The sequence below is a fragment of the Ictidomys tridecemlineatus genome, chromosome 3 (assembly GCF_052094955.1).
Source record: "Ictidomys tridecemlineatus isolate mIctTri1 chromosome 3, mIctTri1.hap1, whole genome shotgun sequence".
Lineage (NCBI taxonomy): Eukaryota > Metazoa > Chordata > Mammalia > Rodentia > Sciuridae > Ictidomys > Ictidomys tridecemlineatus.
Window position 1 is genome coordinate 77552347 of NC_135479.1, and position 22330 is coordinate 77574676.

Below are 22330 nucleotides of genomic sequence, written 5' to 3' on the forward strand. Positions count from 1 at the left end.
TGCAGGCCCTGCCTGGGAGTGAGGTAATGACTGGAGGGCAGCACATACCCTGTAAACAGGGATCACCAAAGGGCACACAGGGTGACTTCTACTCTATACCTTCCCAATAAATTGGGCTTGGGTGTACCTGGGAGGACCAGCCCCCAGGGAAAATGGTGCAACTACTTTCAGATCTGGATATGCTTCCATAGACAGCTGGCCTGCCTAACAAAGGATAGTAGGAGTCCCAGAGAGCAGTCAGGCAGCTTGACCTGCAGCAGGGTGCAGCAATCCTACCTTCCCACTAGTAGAACTAGATTCCTCACCTCAGCAGCCCATCTAATAGGGGACTGCCAGGACCCAGGGGCTGGAGGTGGTTAGGATATCCCATCAAGTGGTCAATTCTCTCTAACTCTCCAGATCAAATAGCAAAAATTCTTGAGTTAGGTCTGCAGATCTGAATAACCTATGCGTTTAACTGCCAAGGAGACCCAAACCAGCAGAGCTGGGTGGGCCTGGTTCCCACTGTGTGTACTGCAAGTCCTGGAGCCCAGCTCCATGAGTCACAGGAACCTGAACGTGACATCACAGCATTGCTGGGGCCAGCCTGAAGCACTGGGTGCCATAAAAAACAGTTGGAACAGGAATTTCATGGCTTGGTATTTTTAAAAAGCAGCAAGACATGAAACTAGAGTAAAAAATAACTTCTCTGTGGGATTCTGAGGCAAAACCACCAAGCTGCTTGTTGGACTTGAACCAGGTCCTTGCCTCCCCGGTTCCTGGGTCATTGTCCACAGCTCCTCAATCCACTCCTTTACCCCAAGGAAGGTCCAGGGCCTCAGTGACTAGCAGATACCACCTGAACCTCTGTTACTCTTAAGGGTAACCAAGCCCTGGCCTTCTCCAGGGAGGAAGCCAGGGATCTCATGCAAGAAGAATGCTATCTGGAGGGACAGTCTCTCTCTGCTTGATGACTAGTTTTCCAGCATCTATGAAAAGGACCCTTGAATTTGGCAGCACCCCAACACAAGCATGAGGGGAAAGAGCACCCAGATCAGGGCCTGAGCCTGGATCACCACGGAATGCCCCTCATCAAGCAGACAGGCCACCAGGGGTTCCAGGCTAGATTCCACTAGGCAAGGCAGAGGAAATAAGACCCCAGGAAAAGTCACAGCCCCACCTGAGGTGCTGACCTCCGGAGCTCACACCACAACATAGACCAAGAGGTGGGGTGAAGCAATAAGTCCATGCTGTACAAGGACCCAGGTGGCCTATGGCATAGGAGCAACAGGAGTGGATATCCCACAGGCCTTTACCAACTGGGCTAAAATCTCCACCCTATGGAAAGCCAGAAAGAGGCAAAGGTGGGTTACAGCAGCTGGCGTGTCTGATTCTTGGTCCCTGTTTTTCTCTTCTTTAGCAGAGAAGAATTGGGGTAGGCCTGGCAGGTGAGTGACCCAAGGCAGCTATAGGACAGGTTTGTGTTGGGCAGGGGAGGGGAGGGGGCTGCAGACAGGCTCATAGCAGAGACCCTGCACTGTTTTTCTGGTTTTTTTTGTTTTTTGTTCTAGTTGTTGATGGACTTTTATTTTATTCATTTATTTATATGTGGTACTGAGAATTGAACCCAGTGCCTCACATATGTGAGGCAAGCCTTCTACCACTAAGCCACAACCCAAGCCCCAAGAGACCCTGCACCATGAAGGACAGATGTACACTAAGTGAGGCACACGTAGCACATAGCACACAGTACATACAATCCTGACCTCAGACCAGTGCCTCCTGAGAACTCCCTTAGGGTTTTTTTTTTCATGTATTTTTCCCTTAGGGGTTTTTTAAGGAGCAAAATATCCTCCAAGGAAAACTTAAATTCCATTGTTAGGAAATACATATTCTCCCAAAATCACTATAACAACTTGATTCAAAGAACAATTGTCACAAGAAGTACACATCTTTGAAGAGCTTCAATCCAGGCCTATGCCTTAGTTCAGATTCAAAGTTCTTATCTAATGGGTTCTAGGATCCATTCCTTTCTTTTTAAAATTTTTTTTTAATATTTATTTTTTAAGTGTAGTTGGACACAATACCTTTATTTTATTTATTTTTATGTGGTGCTGAGGATCGAATCCAGGGCCTCACACATGCTAGACGAGCACTCTACCGCTGAGCCACAACCCCAGCCATTCCTTACTTTCAACAGCTCCACTTACGCCCCAGTGCCTCTGTTATCTCCTGCATCCCCCTCCCTCCTGGGGCTGGAGAGCCCTCTTCTGTTTCTCCCCTCTCATTCTCCTGCCTACTCAGACACTGGAGTCTCACTGGCAGCTCACAAACATTCCTGGAACTCAAGTCCAGAGGTTAGAGGCCTGTGGAATGTTCACTTCTGTTGCTCCTGTGCCACAGGCTACCCTAGTGCTTCCCCCTACACTGTTCCTCATACAATGTCAGTTTACCCCTGTGCTTTGCCACACAGCTGGCAGCGGCCCAGTATACACAGTTATCCAAGAGTTTCACAATAGCACCCAAAGGACCCAAGCAGGCTTGGGTCCTATTCATAAGGGAGGAAACTGACGGGCACAGTGGTGTACACCTGTAATCCCAGTGGCTCAGGAAGCTAACCAGGAGGATCTCAAGTTCAAGGCCAGCCTCAGCAATTTAGTGAGGCCCTAAGCAACTCAGTGAGATCCTGTCTCAAAATAAAATTTTTTTAAAAGAGCTGGGGGCTGTGACTGTGGCTCAGTGGTGGAGTGCTTGCCTAGTATGCGTGTGAAGCACTGGGTTCGATCCTCAGCACCACATAAAAATAAAAATTTTAAAAAAATTATTTAATTAAATTTATATTTAATTAATTTAATGTTTAATTTAAATTAAAAAAAATTTAGCAAGGAAAGTTGGAGACACTGACCCAACAGTGTTGACGCCAGGATCACCAGGCTAGGTGGACCCCAAGGCTGATCCAGGCACAATAAGCCAGTCGCTATGAATACCCTATCTGTACCAGGAACAACGGTCACTGTATTGCCAGGCACCAGGTGGGAGGATAAAGTGAGGGCTGCAAAGGGAAGTCCTAGGAAAGTCACAGGCCTCAGATAAGCACTAGGAGGATGACGATAATTATGACGACGATGTGAGCCCCAAGCTCTTAAGAACTTTCTATCTAAAACAACAATCTGGAGAGACCTGACCAGATCAGGACACCTGAAGACTGCCACCTCAGGAGGGCACTGGCAGGCAGGAAATAGAATCTTAAAAGATCATCCCAAAGCCCATATAAATCTACTTTTGAAAAATAGTATATTCAGTTTATAAAAAGTATTTATAAAAACAGCAAATAGTACAACTCCAATTCAGGAGTTAAAGGACAGGGTTTCTGATGCTTCACAAACCCTAGGTCAATGTGGTTTCCTCCTGACCTGAGAGGCCTCTTGCCCTAGGAGGGCTAGGGGAAAGCTGCCCCACTTGATTCCTTACTCTGGAGGTTAGTCAGAAGCCTTGGCAGAGGTCACTACAGTCCTACTCATCTCATTATCTGCTTCTTCCTATCTGCAGTGAAACCTGGTTCTGCAGAAGTCACTTCCCAGGAGTCGGGCCATGACAGCTCTGTCACTCGCTCAAGTACAGGCTTATGGCCCCTATATCCACTCTACCCCAGAGTCTCCACTGGGTCAGGCTTTGACTCCATGCTGCTTAGGGACTCACCATGCTCCAGAGTCCTGGGCTACATCTTTTGTTTACCCCACACAGAGGTCCCATGGTCTTCTTGATCTGCCTCCTGGCCCCCCGCCCCCCACAGTTCCTACCTGTCACCTGTGGCCCCAGCTATCTGCTCCTCCTTGGGGTCTTGGCTCTGACATCAGCAGATTTGTTTCTGGGGACTACCTAAGGGTGGAACTAGGTCTCTCACATGGGCACCCACAAATGGGCTCTATGAATGTGTGCAGAGGGAACTAGCCACCTCTGGCCCAGAATGGCTCTCTGTGACAGGGTAGGGAATAGCTTCATAAATATTAAAAAAAAAAAAAATTTCCCATTACCTTATTTTTTAGTTTTCGGCGGACACAACATCTTTGTTTGTATGTGGTGCTGAGGATTGAACCCAGGCCGCACGCATGCCAGGCGAGCACACCACCGCTTAAGCCACATCCCCAGCCTGGTAATGGGAAATTGAAGAGATATGTCTGGTGCCTTGGACAGTGGTGGCAGCAGGAGCAGCACAGAACATGTCAGTAGCGTATGGCACTGGCAGGCACTGCTTGACTAGCTCCACAGATGGACACACTTAATCCTCCCCAAAGCCTGTGAAGTGGGAGCTGTTATCAGTTCTGTGTTCCAGATTCAGAAAGTGAAGCATGGGGGTCTCAGTGACTTGTCCAAGCTCACTGAGCTAAGCCACAATGAAGCTGACTTTCTCTGAGTCACTCCCCACCATGGGCTCCGTCAGTTTCTTGGCCTCAGGCCTTTGCTTTGCAGAGGTGCAGAGACTGAGTTTCTGACCCTCAGACTGCCTCGCCACATTGGGCCATACCCAGCCTGCTGAGCAGTAAAGCAGGCCTTGAGGGGTTCCACATTCATATCACTCAGGGGCTCTATGACCCACTCAGTAAACATCCCTGCCCACTGCCTGGCCACTGCCACCCTCTTGGTTCTCCCTTGGAAGGATGTTCAGCAGGGAGAAGGCACAAAGGACATGGAAGATCCGTTTTCCTTAAGGTTACTTTGAAGCAGACTTCCTCACAGAGAAGGAAAGGGGCAGTGAGACAGAGACAGGACAGAGCAGAATAGCATGGTTCAGATGGACATGTTTGAAGTAGGAGTCAGTGTTGGGGTGACTGAGATGTCCCATGCTCCACAGCAGAGAGGTGCTTCAGACTCAAGCAGAAGGTGAGAAGTACCTGCTGAGGGGTGGCACCCAAGGCCAGTACCCACAGGCTGAGCAGGAAACCTGGCTTCATAAGCCACTTGGGAAGAAGGATAGCAATGACCATCTGGTTCTATACTTTAGGAGAGGGCTGGGTCCATCTAGATCATTCAAAGAGACTCCTGCTGTAGACTTTCCCTGTGCTGAGTCCATCCCAAGAGGAGGGCCAGGGAAGCCTAAAGCTAAAGCCCACTGGTGGTGACTGCCCTGGCTCTGGCTGGTACCTCAGCTAGAGTGCCAAGGCCAGGAGAGAAATGTGGGCCTGGAAAATAGCTAATGACAAAGCCCCAGGAGAGCACGGCCAGATTAACCCAAATGTACCTTGTATAAAAAAACGGCTGAACCTCAGGTGCCTCTGTGGAGTCCAGGTTTCCTCAGGCACCTGAGTCCAGTAGGAAAGCCTTGCTTTGTAGCATCCAGGAACACACAGACATTGTCAATTTTGCAAAACAGGCAACTGGTTGATGTCTTGGCATCTGATAGTGGGTAGATGTGTAAAGGGGCTGAATGGTGAGGTTGGACAAGGGTGCCAGAGGGACTGGACACCAGTGCCAGGCCACAGGAAAGCCATCACTTATAATCTATGATGCAAGTTTCTTGTAAAGTTACTACCAGACTCCTAATTGCTAACACATAACAAAACCTTCCATGTATACCCCTAAAACAGTGACAGGAAATGTTTTTAATGATATACTCCTCTGTATCCAATGAAGCTATTTTTAACCATCTTCTTAGACTTAATTTCCAATTTTATCCTATAAAGTTCTAATTGATTCCACCTCCCCTGATCTCTCACTTGATGAGGCTGTGAGGAACACAGGCGGTTTTTGACAGGGTTGAAGTGTCTCTTCACGTTGCTCACATCTCTTTTAGCACAGGCCTTCTTCCCAGGGGTTAACAGGCTCTCCAAAATGTCTGGAAATAGTCCTATAAACCCCAGCCACTGAGACCTGGCCTCTCCCTTGTAAGAGTCCATCTGTGGGCCCAAGGTGTACAGTCCTAGCTGTTTACTGTGACATGTCATGGATGATAGGACACAATGTGGAGGAGTTTTTCTCACTTAGCCCAAGATCCAGAAGCAGGAAAAGGATGCCACACCACTTGATGTCTAACAGAGACATCAAGGATCCTGTGTGTGCCTCCTGTGGGCTAAACCGTTCTCCCCTTTCCCCACTTTCACACCTCTCTTTTCCTAATGGGCTCCATGTCCCTCTCACACCCTTATTCTCCCATGTGCTGGCAGAGAGAGGGTCTGCTGAGTCCCCACCTGGTATCAAGAGCCAAGGAACCAAGGCCTTGTAGGACCTTCAAATCCTGCCTTGCTCCCAGCCCTATCACATGCCATATGCCAGTCACTCTGGGCTTTGTTCAGTTCCTCAATGTGCCTACTGCCTCCTCCAGACCTGCAGGCAGACTGCTACCTCTGCCAGAGACACTCTCACTCCCTGAAGTGAGATGCTCCACTAGGCATGACCCCAGTGCTGACTGTCACCCCTTGTTTGAGCTTTTTCTCTACTGAAACTGCTACACTATGAATCTGTATTACAAGCTGTCACAGCAAGTTCTGGAGTTGGAGCCACATCTATTTTGCTGATAAGGGTCACAGTGAACATGTATTGAACAGGTACCCAGAGACAGACATGGGCCAAACACTTGGCAGAAATTCTTATCTCTCTCTCTCTCTCTTTTTTTTAAAATTCTTTTTAGTTGTTGATGAACCTTTATTTTATTTATTTTTTGTGGTGCTGAGGATCGAACCCAGCGCCTCACACATGCTAGGCAAGCGCTGTATCATTGGGCTACAACCCCAGCCTGAGAAATTTGTATCTCTTAATCCTCACCATGAATGAGGAAGGCAGCACCCACGACCACCACACACTACAGATAAGTGTACCAGATTTGAGCACTGGGGATTTCTCCATGGTTGCTCACAGGATAAAAAATAGTGTCAGGCTGTGCTCTTAGAAGCCTTAACTCACTCACTGCTCAGTTTCCTGGCATGTCCCTGGAGTGCCCACCTAGCCAAGAGTGGGATAAACAATCAAATGCTCTGGTGTGGCCCAGGCCATAGCTGGATAGGGGCACTCTGGCAAGATCTAGCTTTGGGGATTTTGGAATCTAGATGGCTGGCCAGGGTTTGAATGGCTCAAAGAGCCAAAATCCCAAGAAAGGAACTGCTAATTCATTAATTTGGGCTGGAAAACAAGTCCATGCTAATTATATTTTTTAAAAAACCCAACACCTGTTGGCCAACTTCAAATGGTCTAAATGCCAGACCAAGTATGGGCAACTAAGTGAACTCACATCATAGCCTACCTGAGTGAGGACATCCAGCTGGCTCACGATGTGCTCCAGTGTGCTGGTCAGTGTCTGGGGCATGCTGATGGACTCCTGGGGCTGGCTCTGCACGGACTCTAAACTCCTGCCTCTGCCCGGTGGGATAGGGAAATCCACTTCTGGCTAGAGAGAAAGAAGAGTCCCTCAGTCTATTCAATATGTGAGGAAATGCTGAGAGAAGAACAGCCCCTCCAAAGGATCACGTGGAAAACCACCAGCAAATTTGAGAAAATGACTTCAAAGTGTCAGTAAGAAACAGCAGAATGATGGGGCTCCCACATCAGGGTCCACATGTCTACCTTTCTGAACAGAGGCTATGAGGAATGCAATCAGAATACGGTGGTCTAGGCTAGAAGTGGCCTGGCGAACAGGCAGGTAAGCCAGTAGGTGCCCTCTTGGGGTCCTCAAGGAGGCTGGTCTGTGTCTCAACTCTTCACTCAAGGTGTACCCACTATCCCGAGTAGGCTAGAGACACTGAAGACTACCTGGCCCCGAAGCCGCCTCTCTTCCCAGTCAGCCCACTCTAATTCCCCACCCCCAACATGGGATGCCCCAGGTTTCACGAAGGCCTTCCCAAGGGTCTAGCAACTGTGGCCCAGATTCAGGTGAGGGGATGTCCCAAACTTGCCCTGGCCCAGATCCTCTGGGGGAAAAAAAAAAAAAAGATTTCTCTGTGACTGTCCTGGCCAGATGGCTCATGGGAGTTGAAATCCATAAGATAGGAACAGTCAGGCTATTCCCAATGTGACCTCAGGAATATGAGGTGCTCCATGTTTCTGTTTAAGGCCCTTCAGGCTTGTGCCAATTAGAAAAGTCAGGTCTCTGCTTTAAACACAGATGAGGCTTCCCCAGACCCAAGAAGTGCAGTGAATATTCAGCAGGTGGGAACACCCCAGCTTTGGTTTGATTTGGTTTCTTTTGGTGGGAGGGTACTGAGGATTGAACTCAGGGGCCCTGGACCACTGAGCCACATCCCCAGCCCTATTTTGTGTTTCGTTTAGAGACAGGGTCTCACAGTTGCTTAGTGCCTCGCCATTGCTGAGGCTGGCTTTGAACTCATGTTCCTTCTTCTTCAGCCTCCCAAGCCACTGGGATTACAGGTGTGTGACTCTGTGCCCGGTCCAGCTCTAGTTTTTTGGTTTTTTTTTTTTTTAAGTTATACATAAACACCTCTTTATTTTGTTTATTTACTAATTTATTTTATGTGGTGCTGAGGATTCAATCCCGTACCTCATATGTGTAAATCATGTGAGGCAAGCATTCTGCCACTGAGCCACGACCCCAGCCCAACCCAGCTCTAGTTCTGAAGGCTGTGATTCCTCTGTGGAATTGTTCCCTGTGGATTGCCATGCTCAGTGATGGCTCGACTCTTGCCCAGCCCCAAAGCCTCAGTGACACATAAATTTAGCCACAGCTGGGGCTTGGGCTTTAAACCACTGCCTCACTAATGGGCAAAGGGCATTCTAAACATTACCATGTCACCCCTCAGATTTGATAGTCCTTCAGGGCTCTCTGCCACCCTTGGGAGAAAAATCCAAGGCCCTTGGCAAGGTACTTGAAGCCAGTCCACCTCCTTCTAAAGCTCCTCTCCTGCCTCTGCCCCCTCACAAGCAGCTCAAGCAGCCTGACCTCTGCTCCCTTCCCCTCCCCACTTCTAACCAGGAGCTCCTCTGTGTTCCTGTACACCTGGGCCTGCTCCATCCTGCCCTGTTCCCTCAGTTACCACGCTGCCAGGACCAGGACACATGAATGGCTGAGTCAATGCTGGCCTGTCCACAGGGCCCATGACTTGCCCATAGAGCTTTGCCCTTTAACGCCTCCTGTTGCACATCTCCTTCCTTTCCTCGCTAACCCAGAACTCACTAGGCTCAGAGTCGAACTCCAAAGTAGCTCGAGAACTCCAAAGTAGCAGGCCGAGGCAGACAGCAGGGGTCTAATATATAACTAAATACACAGCTTAACATAACCATCATCATCTCAATGGCTTGCTGGCGTCACCTCTCAACCACTCTGTTCTGGCAAAAATGCCATGCGTTATCCCGACTCGGCTGTGGCCCTCAACACCTAGGATGCCTGTGTACCTGGTTCTGACAACGCAAGGCTGCCTACAAAGCCACCATTAGAAGCTAGCTGCTTCTCTTGTCTCTCATCTCTTGAACTTACCTACAGCAGCCCAGCACTGGGAACATGCTCTGCCCTGGACATGCTCACCTGGGCAGGCATCAGAGTCCTTAAAAGGAATCAGCACAGGAGAAGATTCCCAACTGATGAGGAATGTGAGGCAGTTGAGTGCGGCCCCTACCTGTATATTTTCCTTTACTAGGAAAGAGTTCTAATCTCATAAACCACAAACTCTCAAGGGCACATTGATTTGAACCTGGAAAAAATGTAAGCCCTGGTGGCTAAACAATGCATGTGAGACATAAGCCAGAGGGACGTTCTCAAGAACAGAAGCAGCACAATGTCCACGTGTCCACTGCCCTCACATCTGCTATGTACTATGGCCGCTCTCTAAGCCCTGAGCCATCAGGGCAAGGGCTTTCCCAGTCCTCCAGGAATCGACGCTTTTCAGATCTCCTTGCCCACCCAGAAGTCCATTCCAAATGAAAACATTTCAGAAGCCAAACGGCCTTGCCAGGATAGCCTTCTGCCCATTGCAGTGGACCCAAGGCCCAGGCAGTCTGTCAGAGACTCAGCAAGAGCACAGTGGTGAAGAATAGTGAGTCAGACTAGGTCTTGGCTGAAAGCCAAGCTCTGTCACTGACCAGTAAGAGGCAGTGGGCAAGAGGCTGACTTCTCTTGGCCTCCACTTCCTCATCTGTAATATGGGGGTGAAAACTGGGCCAGCCCTTCAAAGGGCTGGGTCATGAGAGGTGCTCATCTAAAGTCACCAGCAGGCCTTGGGAAAAGTTCACAGTGCTGTTCCAACTTCTTGCAGTCAAGCTCACTTTTCCTGTGGACCCTAAGTCGGGAAAGGTCACCGGAGAGAGGGTGTAGCCCTTCTGTCCCAACAGCACACATCCTCATGAAGTGAGCCAGACTGGTGCTGCCTGCTGCCCACTGCCTGAGGAAGAGGGAATGGAAATTCTGAGTGTTTCTGCAGAATAGCTCAGAAACTGCCAGTGCTGATGGCCGCTGAAAACACTGGATGATGGTGGAGTGGGAGTGAGCACCACTGACTTTAGCAACAGAAGCCTTCTTCTAAGCCAAAGCTGAGGAGGTCCAAGGGAGCATTAAGGACTGCAGCCACAGTGCCTGGAGCTGGTCTTCAGAAGAGAGACATGTTCCCATCCATATTGTGCTTTCACAGCTACCTCCATTTTACAAAAAAGGAAACAGACTGACAGAGGAAGTGACTGTCCTCAACCCAAAGTCTGCCTTGAGCCATTTCCCTTCCTCTTTGTCCATTCTCATCAGTTGACATCAGAGCACTTAATACCACTACAAGCCCAGCAACTGCTTTTGTTTACTTGCCGTCTACTACATGGCTCCATTTAATGTCACCCATTTAATGCATCGCCTCACTGAATCCTAATGATGGCCTCTGGAATAGGGATATTAACCTCATTTCTTAGATAGGGAAAATTAGGCTCAGAGAAGTTAAGTAACTTGCTCTAAGTAACCCAGCAAATGAGAGTGGGGATCTAAATTCAAACTACAGACACTTCCTAGACATCAGGCAGCCTCTGGAAGGTGACACTGGCTGTAGCTGGGCTTCCATGTGCACATCTTCTCTCTTGCATCTCAAGGAGGCCACCAGGTCATAGGTCTAAGAGTTTGGCATTATTCCCCCACCCTGCCTACCCTGGCACGCCTGCCCAGCAAAAGCTGAATACAGAGGAGGCTCTCCATGAACACCTAACGCCTCTAAGAGCCAGACCCACCGCGGTGTTGAAATTCCTGTGCAGAGAAGCCTCCCCCAATGCCTACACCTCAGCAAAGGACCTACAGCCCTGCCCCAAGCAATGCAGCCACTCACCTACACTCCAGCATTCTGAAGCTGTGGCATTTCCTGAAGAGCTTGGCAAATAAGTGAGAAAGCAGTGATAAGAAAGTGACATGAAAGTAGGAAAAGACATTCATACCAGGGTCATAAGTAATGACAATGGCAGAGTAACCAGAGCAGCATTAAGGGCGAAAGGAAATCCCAGTAGCCTTTTGTCTATTTGACATCAAAGTGGCTTTGCCTGATGGTTCTCAGTGAAGGCCAAGGGTGGACTAGGGTAAGAGAAGAACCTCTGGGAGCCTTAGATACAAGAGTTTGCACCCACTCACAGGTTCCTCCCCACAGACCACAGGACATTCGAGAGAAAGACTTGGTGGGAGCAGGGTAGTGAACAGGAGAAAACCAGCCGAGTGCAGGCCTGTAGAAGGGACCACAGAAAGGGCATTAAGCCCTGCCAAGGCCATACCTGTGTGCCCAGCCCTTCTCAGTTTTTGTTTATCTGAAAAAGTCTGGAAAGGGAATCTGATTTCTTTTTTGTTTTTGCCGAGTATACAATATTGGGCTAGCATCTTCCAATATGTCAAAGATGTTACTCCAATAATCTTTGGTTTGTATAGTTTCATGTGAGAATTCTGTAATTCTTACTTTTGATTCACTGGGTAAGCTCATCTTGAGACTCTTTATTATACCTGTAAACGTTCACAAGTTCTGAACTTCTCTCTCTCTCTCTCTCTTTTTTTTTTTTTTTTTGCAGAGATGGGGGAACTATTAGTCAATAGTCAACCCATGATAAAATGCTTAGGTATATATGTTAAAAATCACAAAACACTGATCAGAAAAATCAAAGATAACTTATATCATGAAGATATATATAGCATGCTTGTGTATTCCTTTTTTTTTGGGGGGGGGGTGGTAATGCTGGGGATTGAACCCATGGCCCTGTGCATGCTAGGCAAGCACTCTATCAACTGAGCTACATCCCAACCCCCTTGTGTATTCTTTAATAACAGCTCAATGCTGTTATGATGTCAATTCTCCCTCAAAGTAATAGGCATCAAGAAATTTATATGGAAAGACAAAGGAACCAAAAAAGTCAAAACAATTTTGAAACAAACAAAAACAAAGACACACAAATTAGAGGAGACACACTACCTGATATCAAGACTTGGTTTAAAGCTATAATAGTCAAGAGTGGGATTATAGGCATGTGCCACCACCCTGGTTGGTCAAATAATTTTTAATAAGGGTATACAAACAATTTAGTAGAGAAAAAGTAGTTTCTTTTTTGTTTTTTAAGAGAGAGACAGAGAGAAAGAGAGAGAATTTTTTTATTATTAATTTTTTTTTAGTTTTCGGACGACACAACATCTTTGTTTGTATGTGGTGCTGAGGATCGAACCCGGGCCACACGCATGCCAGGCGAGCGCTCTACCGCTTGAGCCACATCCCCAGCCCGAGAAAAAGTACTTTCAACAACTGCTGGAATAATTGAATATCCACATGCAAAAACAACGAAGTTTCAGTACATACCTTGTATCATATACAAAAATTAACTCAAAATGGATAATAGGTATAAGTGTGAAATGTAAGACCATAACACGTATTTTCTTCTAAAACACATTAGAAAAATCTTTGTGACCTTGGGTTAGGCAAAGATTCCTCAGACATGACATGCAAAGCATGATTCCATAAAATAAAAAACTAATAAACGTCACCAAATTTAAAACTTTTGCTCTTTTTAAGACACTGTTAAGAAAATAAAAAGCCACAAATTAAAAAAATTAAAAAGAAAAGAAAAAGACAAACCAAAGAGAGAAAATATCTGTAAGTCACATAACTAGTATAGGACTTGCATGCAGAATATACAAAAAAATTTTCAAAACTCAAGAGAAAATAAACAATCCAATTAAAAAATATACATTTAAATGATTTGAATAGACACTTCACCTAATAAAAAGAAAATCATGTGAGAAGATATTCTACATTATTAGTTGGTAGTGAAATGCAAGATGAAACCACAGTGAGATATTACTAGATGGCTATTAGAATGGTCTGAAGTTAAAATGACTAACCATACTGAGTGCTGCTAGAAAAGATGGCAAAATTGAAACTCTTACATACTGCTCACGCAAATATGAGATGGCACAAATTAACTCACCAGACACCTGTGGGTCTATTGTTTGTTCTACTGATCCATGGTGTTTATCTTTCACCAATACCACAGTTTTTTTTTTTTTAAAGAGAGAGTGAGAGAGGAGAGAGAGAATTTTTAATATTTATTTTTTAGTTCTCGGCGGACACAACATCTTTGTTAGTATGTGGTGCTGAGGATCGAACCCGGGCCGCACGCGTGCCAGGCGAGCGCGCTACCGCTTGAGCCACATCCCCAGCCCCCAATACCACAGTTTTGATTACTCCAGCTTTAAACCAAGTCTTGGTATCAGGTAGTACGTCTCCTCTAATTTTGTTTTTATTTATTTCAACTTTGAAAAAGTTTGGCAGTTATTTTAAAGATTAGAATATACCTATTATACATTCCATTCCTAGAGATTTCCCATAAAAAAAATAGAAGCATATGTCCATAAAAAATATGTGTATGAAGGTTCAGAGCAGCTTTTTTAAAATATATACGTATTTTTTTTTAGTTGTAGTTGGACACAATACCTTTATTTATTTATTTATTTATTTTATGTGGTGCTGAGGATCAAACCCAGGGCCCCCTGCATATGCAAAGGGAGTGCTCTACCGCTGAGCCACAACCCCAGCCTGGAGCAGCTTTATTTGTGATAGCCCAAATTAGAAAATAACCTAATATTCATCAACAGGTAAAAAAAATTGTGGCACATCCATTCAATGGAGAACTACTAAGCAATAAAAAGGAAAGAACTACTGATACATTTAACAACATTAGTCATTCACAATACAGCCAAAGAAACCAGACTAAAATGAATACATTACTATATAATTCCATTTACAATAAATTCTAAAAAATACAAACTAATTTATAGTGACAGAAAGCAAAGTAAGGGTTGCTTGGGAGTAGACTATGTACAAAGAGGAGCAAGGCAACTGTTTGGGATGATGGAAATATTCTACATCTTGATTGTAGTGGTTGTTATGTGATTATCTTTTTGTCAAAACTCATAGAACTGTTCCTGTTTTCAATGGTGAATGTTACTATTTGTAAATTATAAAGCTTTCCAAAACCAAAACAACAACAACAACAAACTAGAGATGTAGTTGCAATTGCAATGCCTCTAGGAGCCCAACTACCCATCTCATGACACACTTGATGCTACTCATCATTGACTGTATCAAGGTGAAAATCACTATTTCTCCAGGTTGAAGACCCTTGTGGGACCAAATGCAGAAAGACAGAGACTCTCATTTCAGTGCAGGTCTATTCCCAAAGTCATAATCTCACTGGGAAACCCTAAGAAAGCAGCAGACATTCCTAGGTAGGGCTTCCAAAGCAGTGGCTACCCAGTCATCAGCCACTTAGGGATCTATGCATAGCTGGACATGGGAGCAAGATCTTGGGAACAAGACCTGCATAGCTGGCTAGCAGCCAGGAGTAGCTAGAGTCCACCCAATCTGTTGTAAGGTGACCTGACAGAACACCCCCCTCTGCTGGGTAGAATAAACAATGATTAACACTTGTTCAAGGTGGAAATTTTTTGTTGTTGTTGTTGTAGATTTGGCTACTTTCATCATTGATCTACTTTAATAAGAGCAGATCTCAGAGAATCTACTTTTCTTTTAATCTGTAACCTTGGACCTTGAAATATTCCCTGCCTGCTCCTGAAACTGAAATTCCGTAATGGACATAAGTGTTCAGGAACTGATTCATGGCCAGAGAGGGAGAGAAAAGTGACCTGGGGTCAAGAGCTGGGCTCTCTCACTACTACTCTTCTTGAACAAACCCAGGCAGACAGCCCACTGCCCACTTCAAACATCAAAGCATGTCACTTTGTTTCCAAAGCAGGGCTGAGTGCAAAACTGGAAGGAAAAGACACATGTGTGCATAAAAACACAAAACCAGGATCAAATCTCTTCAGTTTAATCTTTCACTAGACTGCTTACTGTGGGGTCTACTAAGTCAGCACAAAGCACCACAGGCACAGGTGTTTCTTAGTCCTGACCTCAGGTCCTTGCTGTGACTGTATGAAAAGTTAACAGGCATCCATGTCTGCCTGCTTCCATATTTGCTAAATCTGGCCCTGGGGAGGAAAGTAGGCAAAGGACAGAGCTCACTTGGGCTTGGCCTCATGTCCAACTTCTCAAGAGGAAAAGGCAGGGATGTTTTCTCAAATCTAAGTTCAAAAGAAACCTGTACTGTATTCACGGCACATATTTGCAGACTAGATACACTACAGTCTTATTTGCCCTACAATTTAAGGTTCTAGTCTGGAATTCAACTAGAGAGGAAAATTTTGGTTCTAAACATAGCCCTGAACCAAAGGAGGATTCTGGTTTCATAAAATCACCTAATTGTTTAGCAGTCTGGCCAATGTTCTCCCAAGCCAGCCAGAGCATGACCATAGGATTTGGTTACGGCTGCTGGCTTTTATATAGAGGCTTGAACTCACAGAGCACCTTTCGGTGTTCCCCATGACAGACTCAGAGGAGGGCAGGGTACTGGATTATCTATGAAAGCTTAGGGACACACAAAAATGGACCCAAGGCCAGCACAGCAGCCTCCAAACTGAGACAGATGTTCCACAACCACAGATAAGTCTCAGGACCATCCCTTGTCCCAAAGCCGTCAGCAATGGGAAACTGACAGGGCATCCTTAAAATGGAAAATGAGGAATTCACCATTTTAACTAACACTGGATCCAGTGCCTCCAGGGCTACAGGTCTACAAGCAGCAAGCATGATGCACTTTGTCATCTCAGTCCCCTTAGGCAGGAACCACAGATGCCTCTGTGGTTCTATTATATCTGTGTTGCTCACAAGTCTCTGGGCATATGGGAGAATGCTAAAGGGACAAACCACTCTCTCCTCACCCTGGCCCACAGCAAAGCCCAGAATTCTGCCCCAGGGCTGGGACAGTCACACCTAGGCTCAACCCCCCCCCCCAAACTGCAAGGATTCCAAGAACTTCCCCACATACGGGAGTTGGGGGTGGGGGTGAGGGGGTGGGGATAGTCTTCACAAGAATGAAAGGAATGCCCTGGCAGGCAGGAAACAGAAAGTTACTCAGTGTCCACATATGCCCCTGGGAGAAAAAAGTAGAGCTGGGAGGTCTGCCTTACTGAAATGTCACATCCAGGTGAGGGAAACCACAGAAAGGAGCAAGATGAAATGGAGAGGGAAGGCCAGGAGAAACTGTGAAAGAGAAAGCAGCCATGCTCATGCAACCAGGACACTCCTTGGCACAGAGGTCTCTGGACTTCTTCCCTGGAGGGGTTCAGGGGATAGAAGAACACCATCCAGCCTTTAGGGATAAAGCTTCCCAGGTCACCATAACTGTCACAGCCAGAAACACACACGGGTTGCAGCAAAACTGAGCAAGAGATTTTGAGAATACAGAAGTAGGGCGGGACAATGAGGCCTAGGACCCCACCTAGCCCCAAGAAGCATTAGGAAGAGACAGTACCGTGGTGGGGGGTTACCCATACTCTTACCTAGTCTTCCTTAGACTTCTGGAGCAAATGTACCTCTGTAGCATCCTCAGAAATGATACTCTGTGGGCCCCATGCTGGTGACCAACCCCTGGGTAAGAGCACTCCCTTGGAAAATGACTACCCGGGCTCCCTTTAGTGCAGTTCTTGTTTGGTTCAGTTCAGTTCTGTGAATATTCCTATTCCTGAGGGCCCACTACAGATATCAATGACTATCTCAGGGTTACCTACCCTCTACCTGGAGACAGAAATGCCCACTATCTCAACACAAATATCTGAACCAATGTGCCCAGTGAGAAGGGAAGATGAAGGATTCTGATAAAGCCCAAATGTTGACTGTAGCTCCCCCTCCCTTTCTTTAAACTGCTTTGAACTAATTTTAGACTTGGAGAAAAGTTGCAAAAAATAGTACAGAGAATTTCCATATCTCTCTTCCCCAGTGTTAACATCTTACATAACAATAGGACAATGATCAGACCACAAAATTAACACTGGGAAATACCATTAACCTAACTAAGGACCCCCTTTGAGCTTCACCAGTTTTCCCACTAATGTCCGTGGATCCTGATGTGCCAGAATCCTATTTAGGACTTCACATCTCATTTTATTATATATGTGGCCTACTGTACTCTGTCAGTTCCTTAGTCCTCCTTTGTCTTTCATGACTTTGATACTTTTGAAGAATATTGATCAGTTATTTTGTCAAATGTCAATGACAATTTGGGCCTGTCTAAGGTGTCATGTTTCAAGATTTTTGACACCACAAAAACGTGCACATCACAGAGTTCATGCAAACAGGACTTAATACTAGTGATGTTAACCTTAATCAATAAGGACACTGCCCGCTCTGCCAGTTTTCTCCAATGGAAGGTTACTATCTTTCCCTGTGTAGTTAATTTTGGGGAACTGCAGATTTTAAAAAGGGAATGCATTGCTGTCTTTACAAATTTCGTATGTCAGCCCAGTTTGCTGATGGCTGCAGCTGCCCCACAGATGGGAGGCACGTAATGAAGATGAGCGGCAGAGCGACGTCTCGGGAAGACGCTGAAGCTCTTGGTGACAAAGAGGAACAGTAGCAGTTTATTTATAGATCCACTTGAAGACAGCTCATTGTAACTACTGGAGTTGAATTTTTAAAACCTTGGGAACAAAGGCTGGCTATTTTAAACTCTCCTTGCACTGAGTTCAATGGAGAGTGTTAGAGCCACTGACCATACCCCGGGCATACTCCCAAGCTTGGTAATTCATATTTTGTGCATCATCACAGGACAAGGCCAAGGCAGACCCAGGACTGTCTCTGACCAACCCACAGAGGCAGCTGGCCTTGGATTGGCCAGAACCTTTTGACAGTGGCCCCATGCTTCTCAGGGAGGAGTCAAAGGAAGAGGCTGCATCCCACAGGGTCTCACAGCCTCTCCTTTCCAGGAAAAAGTAGCAGACAGCTGCTGTGAACCAGGGTTACATCATCTCTCTCCCTTCCTCCTCTGCAGGCTTCAAAGAGGGCCAGCGCCCCCCAGTGGATGCCTGCCCCCAAATGGCTAGCAGCAGCTGGCCCACCTGCTGCGACCTATCTCTAGGAAGGAATAAGCAGTTTTTGGCACAGAACTCTGAGGACAGGAAGATTGAGGTGAGTTCAAAAGTTCTTCCTGTCCTCCCAACTAAAGATGCTGGTCAAAGACTCTTAATTTGTCCACACACCATGGGCAGGAAGACAGGGAGATGATAAGAATCCCCTACTTGGGTATTCTGAATCCCATACCCTTATTTGAACAAAAAGCACAAAACAACATTCTTGACACAATACATAAAAATGTGCATATGTACTAGGATTTCATGTGAAGGAATTGTTAATTTTGTTGGGTGTGATAAGAGCATTACAGTTATATAACCAAGAAAAATCCTTATTTAGGGTAAAATGATAAGTCTAAAATTTAAAAAATACTTTTAACTCTTCTAAAAATGTGGGGAAGAGAGAGATGAAATAAGATTGGCAAAATGTTGAAGGAATACATGAGGGTTGTTATGTTATCCTCTCCACTTTTTGTGCTAGCTTGAAATTTTCCATAATACAAAGGTGTTTTGTTTAATAAAAAAATGTTTCCTAGTGACTGGAACAAGCTATAGAGCTAAGGCCAGGCCAGGGAGACCCCAACAGGAAGCTAAGCCACAGGATCACTACCTCTCGGGTATCCTGGGATTTGCAAGCATGAGAGGCAGATGACTTTGTCTAAGTCCACGGAATATTCCCACCAGCCTCTGGCATTGCCACAGAGCCCCTGATGGCACTGACAGTATTAGGTGAACTCTAGCAATGTCTGGACCTTCAAAGAAACTAATTGTAAGATAATCTCCATGGAAACCATCTATTCTGATTTTTTCCATGGTAACCAATAAGAACATAAACATGAACATTATTCAACACCCTTACACCACATGGGCAACTCTGCTATCCAATCTGGAAAATATAAACCACAAAGGTTTTTTTTTTTTTTTTTTTCCCTCTCACTTAAAGTGAAAAGAAGTTCTGAATTTCTAGTCCATGCAGATCTACATGTAGACATGTAGATCCTACCACTCTTTGTGGCCTGGTCACATTGCCCATATCACCCTGCACCATCTGCCACCAAACTGTTAAATGAGGTCAGAAAGTGGCTTCCTTCATTTAGTCTGGGATCATCAAAAATACTAAAAGGAAAGAGTCACAGCCTGCCTCTAGCCTTGCACATTCAACCCACGCTGCCCACAGACCTCAAGCATGTGTCCTCTTAACTGATTTCCTGAGCATTCTACGTACCAGGCACGTGCTGGGACCATGGGGAGAATAAGGTCCCAGAACTCCAGGAAGACTAGTAAGGCCTGCAAGTAACTGACAGCGGGAGAGGGGGCTGCTCCAGGAAGAAGACTGCTCTGGGAAAGCAGAGCAGGAACAATTTACAACCTGCTGGCCTCCCAGGGAAAGCTGCATGGATGAGGTGCCATCTGGAGAGGGACTGAAGAGATGAGTGCAATTCTGCTGGGATGGGGGCAATGGCTCAAAGAAATACACTCAGACTCCAGCGACAGGGGTTATTGCTACACAGGGCTTATTTCTTCCACTTTCAAGTTTCTGGGTTTGACAATAAAATAAAATGGAACCAAAATTAAAGAAAAAAGAAAGATCCTCAAATATCTGAAGCCTCAGTTCCTGTCTACCTTCTCTGCTCTGTACATCACAGATGGCACAAGATTCTTCTTATGGCCTCTTTGGCTCTCATGTGGTGAGGTGACTTGTCATCGTGGTATGATGGGGCTGTAGATGGTTTGTCATCACCATCAGCAAAATGGCAATGTCACAGTAGTGGCCCCAGTGGCTGAAATGACAGGTGCTCCAGGGCCATGTGTGCCTTATAATAAAGCATCACAATGTTAAGGCTGCAGTGTCTTCTGTCCTGTGATTCAGACTCATTTCCCCACACACAATGTGGAATTGCCAACAACCCTGAACCCCGGCTTTGACTGCCAGGGAGAAAGGAAGACCCCAGAATGTTCTGGGACTCTTGAAAGAAATAATGGAGCTCTCAGAGAGGATGTGGGCCAGGTTTATACACCAGGTACATCCTGATACATGCAGAGCTGAACCAAGAGCCTCTATGCTGCATCTAAATTTTGGATGGGGCTGGGGTTGTGGCTCAGCAGTAGAGAACACCCACCTAGCACATGGCAAGGCCCTGGGTTCAATCTTTAGCACCACATAAAAATAAATAAATATAAATTTTGGAGTCAGGATCTTCCATCTTCATAACATGGTGACTGTTTTAATATTCCATGCCCACTTGCTGTTGCTTTATGTCATAAAAGAGAACTTCCCTTCTTGGCATCAGGCTATTCTCCTCTGAAGGGGGACCTATTTGCTTGTGGAATAGATGGGAATTTTTTAGTTTTACAGGAAATTACTATCAGCCCCTCAAAGGGGGCAACTTGGAGAAGAAAATTCTGGCTTCTGTCCCATCTTTGTCACTTCTACTGTCATTGCTGTTACAGGGCTTGTCCCTTTTCTTGCTACCTGGAGATACTTCCCCCAAAAGTTCAGCAAACAAGACCTTCACCTAGGGGTTTCAATGTTGCATCACAAACACTCAGGCCACCTCCGGCTCAGATGTCAGATATTCACACCCCTCAGCTTCCCTAAAGCCAGCAGGCATTCCACAGGATAGAAGCTGGCCGAGGCACCCACATATGCAGGTGAGAGGTGGGAGGCAAGTACACCAAGAAAGCAAAAAGAGACACTGAAGACAATGCAGGAGGCAGGGGGGCAGAGAATGTGAGTTCCAAGAACAAGTGACTGGATTAATGGCAGCATAAATAACAGGAAGGTCAAGAGCTGGGACAGGAAGCCAGGCCTGGCAAAGGCCCACAGCAAGTCTCATCTTCCTTCTTACTGATATCTTCTGCTGGCATTTAAAGGGCTCACAGGACAACACTGGGATTCATCCATCCAACCCTTCTACCTTCCTTCCTTCCTAGCACTCTACCTCAGAGCTACATCACCCTCTGGGATTTCTTTTAACAATACTGAGATTAGAACCAAGGCCACATCCCTTTTCCTCTACACCCCTTTTCCATTAGAGTGAATTGAGGGGAATAATTGATTCTCAATTGCCTCTCCCAAGTCATAGCCCCAACTAGTTATAGAAACTTCCAAGATGAAAAGTTTTCTTCTTCCCTCCATCTGCCTGCCCAGGATACCATAGTCACAATCAACCACACTTTACCAGCTATGTTTTAACAAGCCCTCATGATGATTCTGATGCACAATGAGGTCCGGGAACCACTGTGAGAGGCTTACAAAGACAAATACCAAATGTTAAAGGGCCTGTCTCTCTATCAACACAGCCTGGGAAATTCAGCTAACATCTCCTGATGGACTTCCTGCAAAGTCATGCTCATAATTGTCAAATGCTACCCTTCCTTGCAGGAAACAGAATAATTATTTAACATGTACCTAGCAATAAAGTCACCTGTGGTCTCTGGAAGGAAAAGGAGTTAGAATTTTGTCCTGGGCCTAGGAGGTTCCTCTGACAGGAGCACTGGAATCTTTGGTGCTCCTGGATATTGCACAGCTGTGACACCCACCAGCCACTGTCCAAGGAGGCTCTGTTTCAAGTAAGAAACTTTCTAAAAAATGGCGGTTGAGTAACAAATATTCAATCTTCTGTATATTTAGTATCCTCTCTACTCACTGAAATTAAGGACCCCAGAGAACTCTCCATGACTTCCATCAGGTAAAGGTGTGAAATGAGACATTTTAACCTGAGGGCCCCATCACCTAAAGTCAGCAAAGGCTCCAATGCCTACCCCTCTGCAGTATGATCAATTAGAGTGAGCCCGTGAAATGGAAAATGCCCAGAGGGTGTGATACAGGCTGTCGGGGAGAAATCAGGCGAAGAGAATCAAGACAACCTGTCTGAGGTTACATTGGGCTGGTCTAACCTCTGCTCAGACCAACGTACCAGAAGTAGCATACTACATAAATAGTGCAGCTTT

The 22330-nt window shown here is 46.0% G+C and overlaps 1 protein-coding gene across 9 annotated transcripts in view; it reads right to left on the minus strand.

Moving 5' to 3' along the window:
• Positions 1 to 22330, minus strand: part of Poc1a (POC1 centriolar protein A) — a 71578-nt gene that overhangs the window by 12504 nt on the left and 36744 nt on the right. For 7 of the 9 annotated variants that reach the window (XM_005326988.5, XM_078043289.1, XM_040269794.2 and 4 more), the window contains one exon: positions 7214 to 7357. The exons of the other annotated variants lie outside the window; for them this stretch is intronic. In XM_005326988.5, coding sequence (XP_005327045.1) covers positions 7214 to 7357 — 144 coding nt within the window. The remainder of the gene's footprint in view (positions 1 to 7213; positions 7358 to 22330) is intronic. 9 annotated transcript variants of the gene reach the window in all.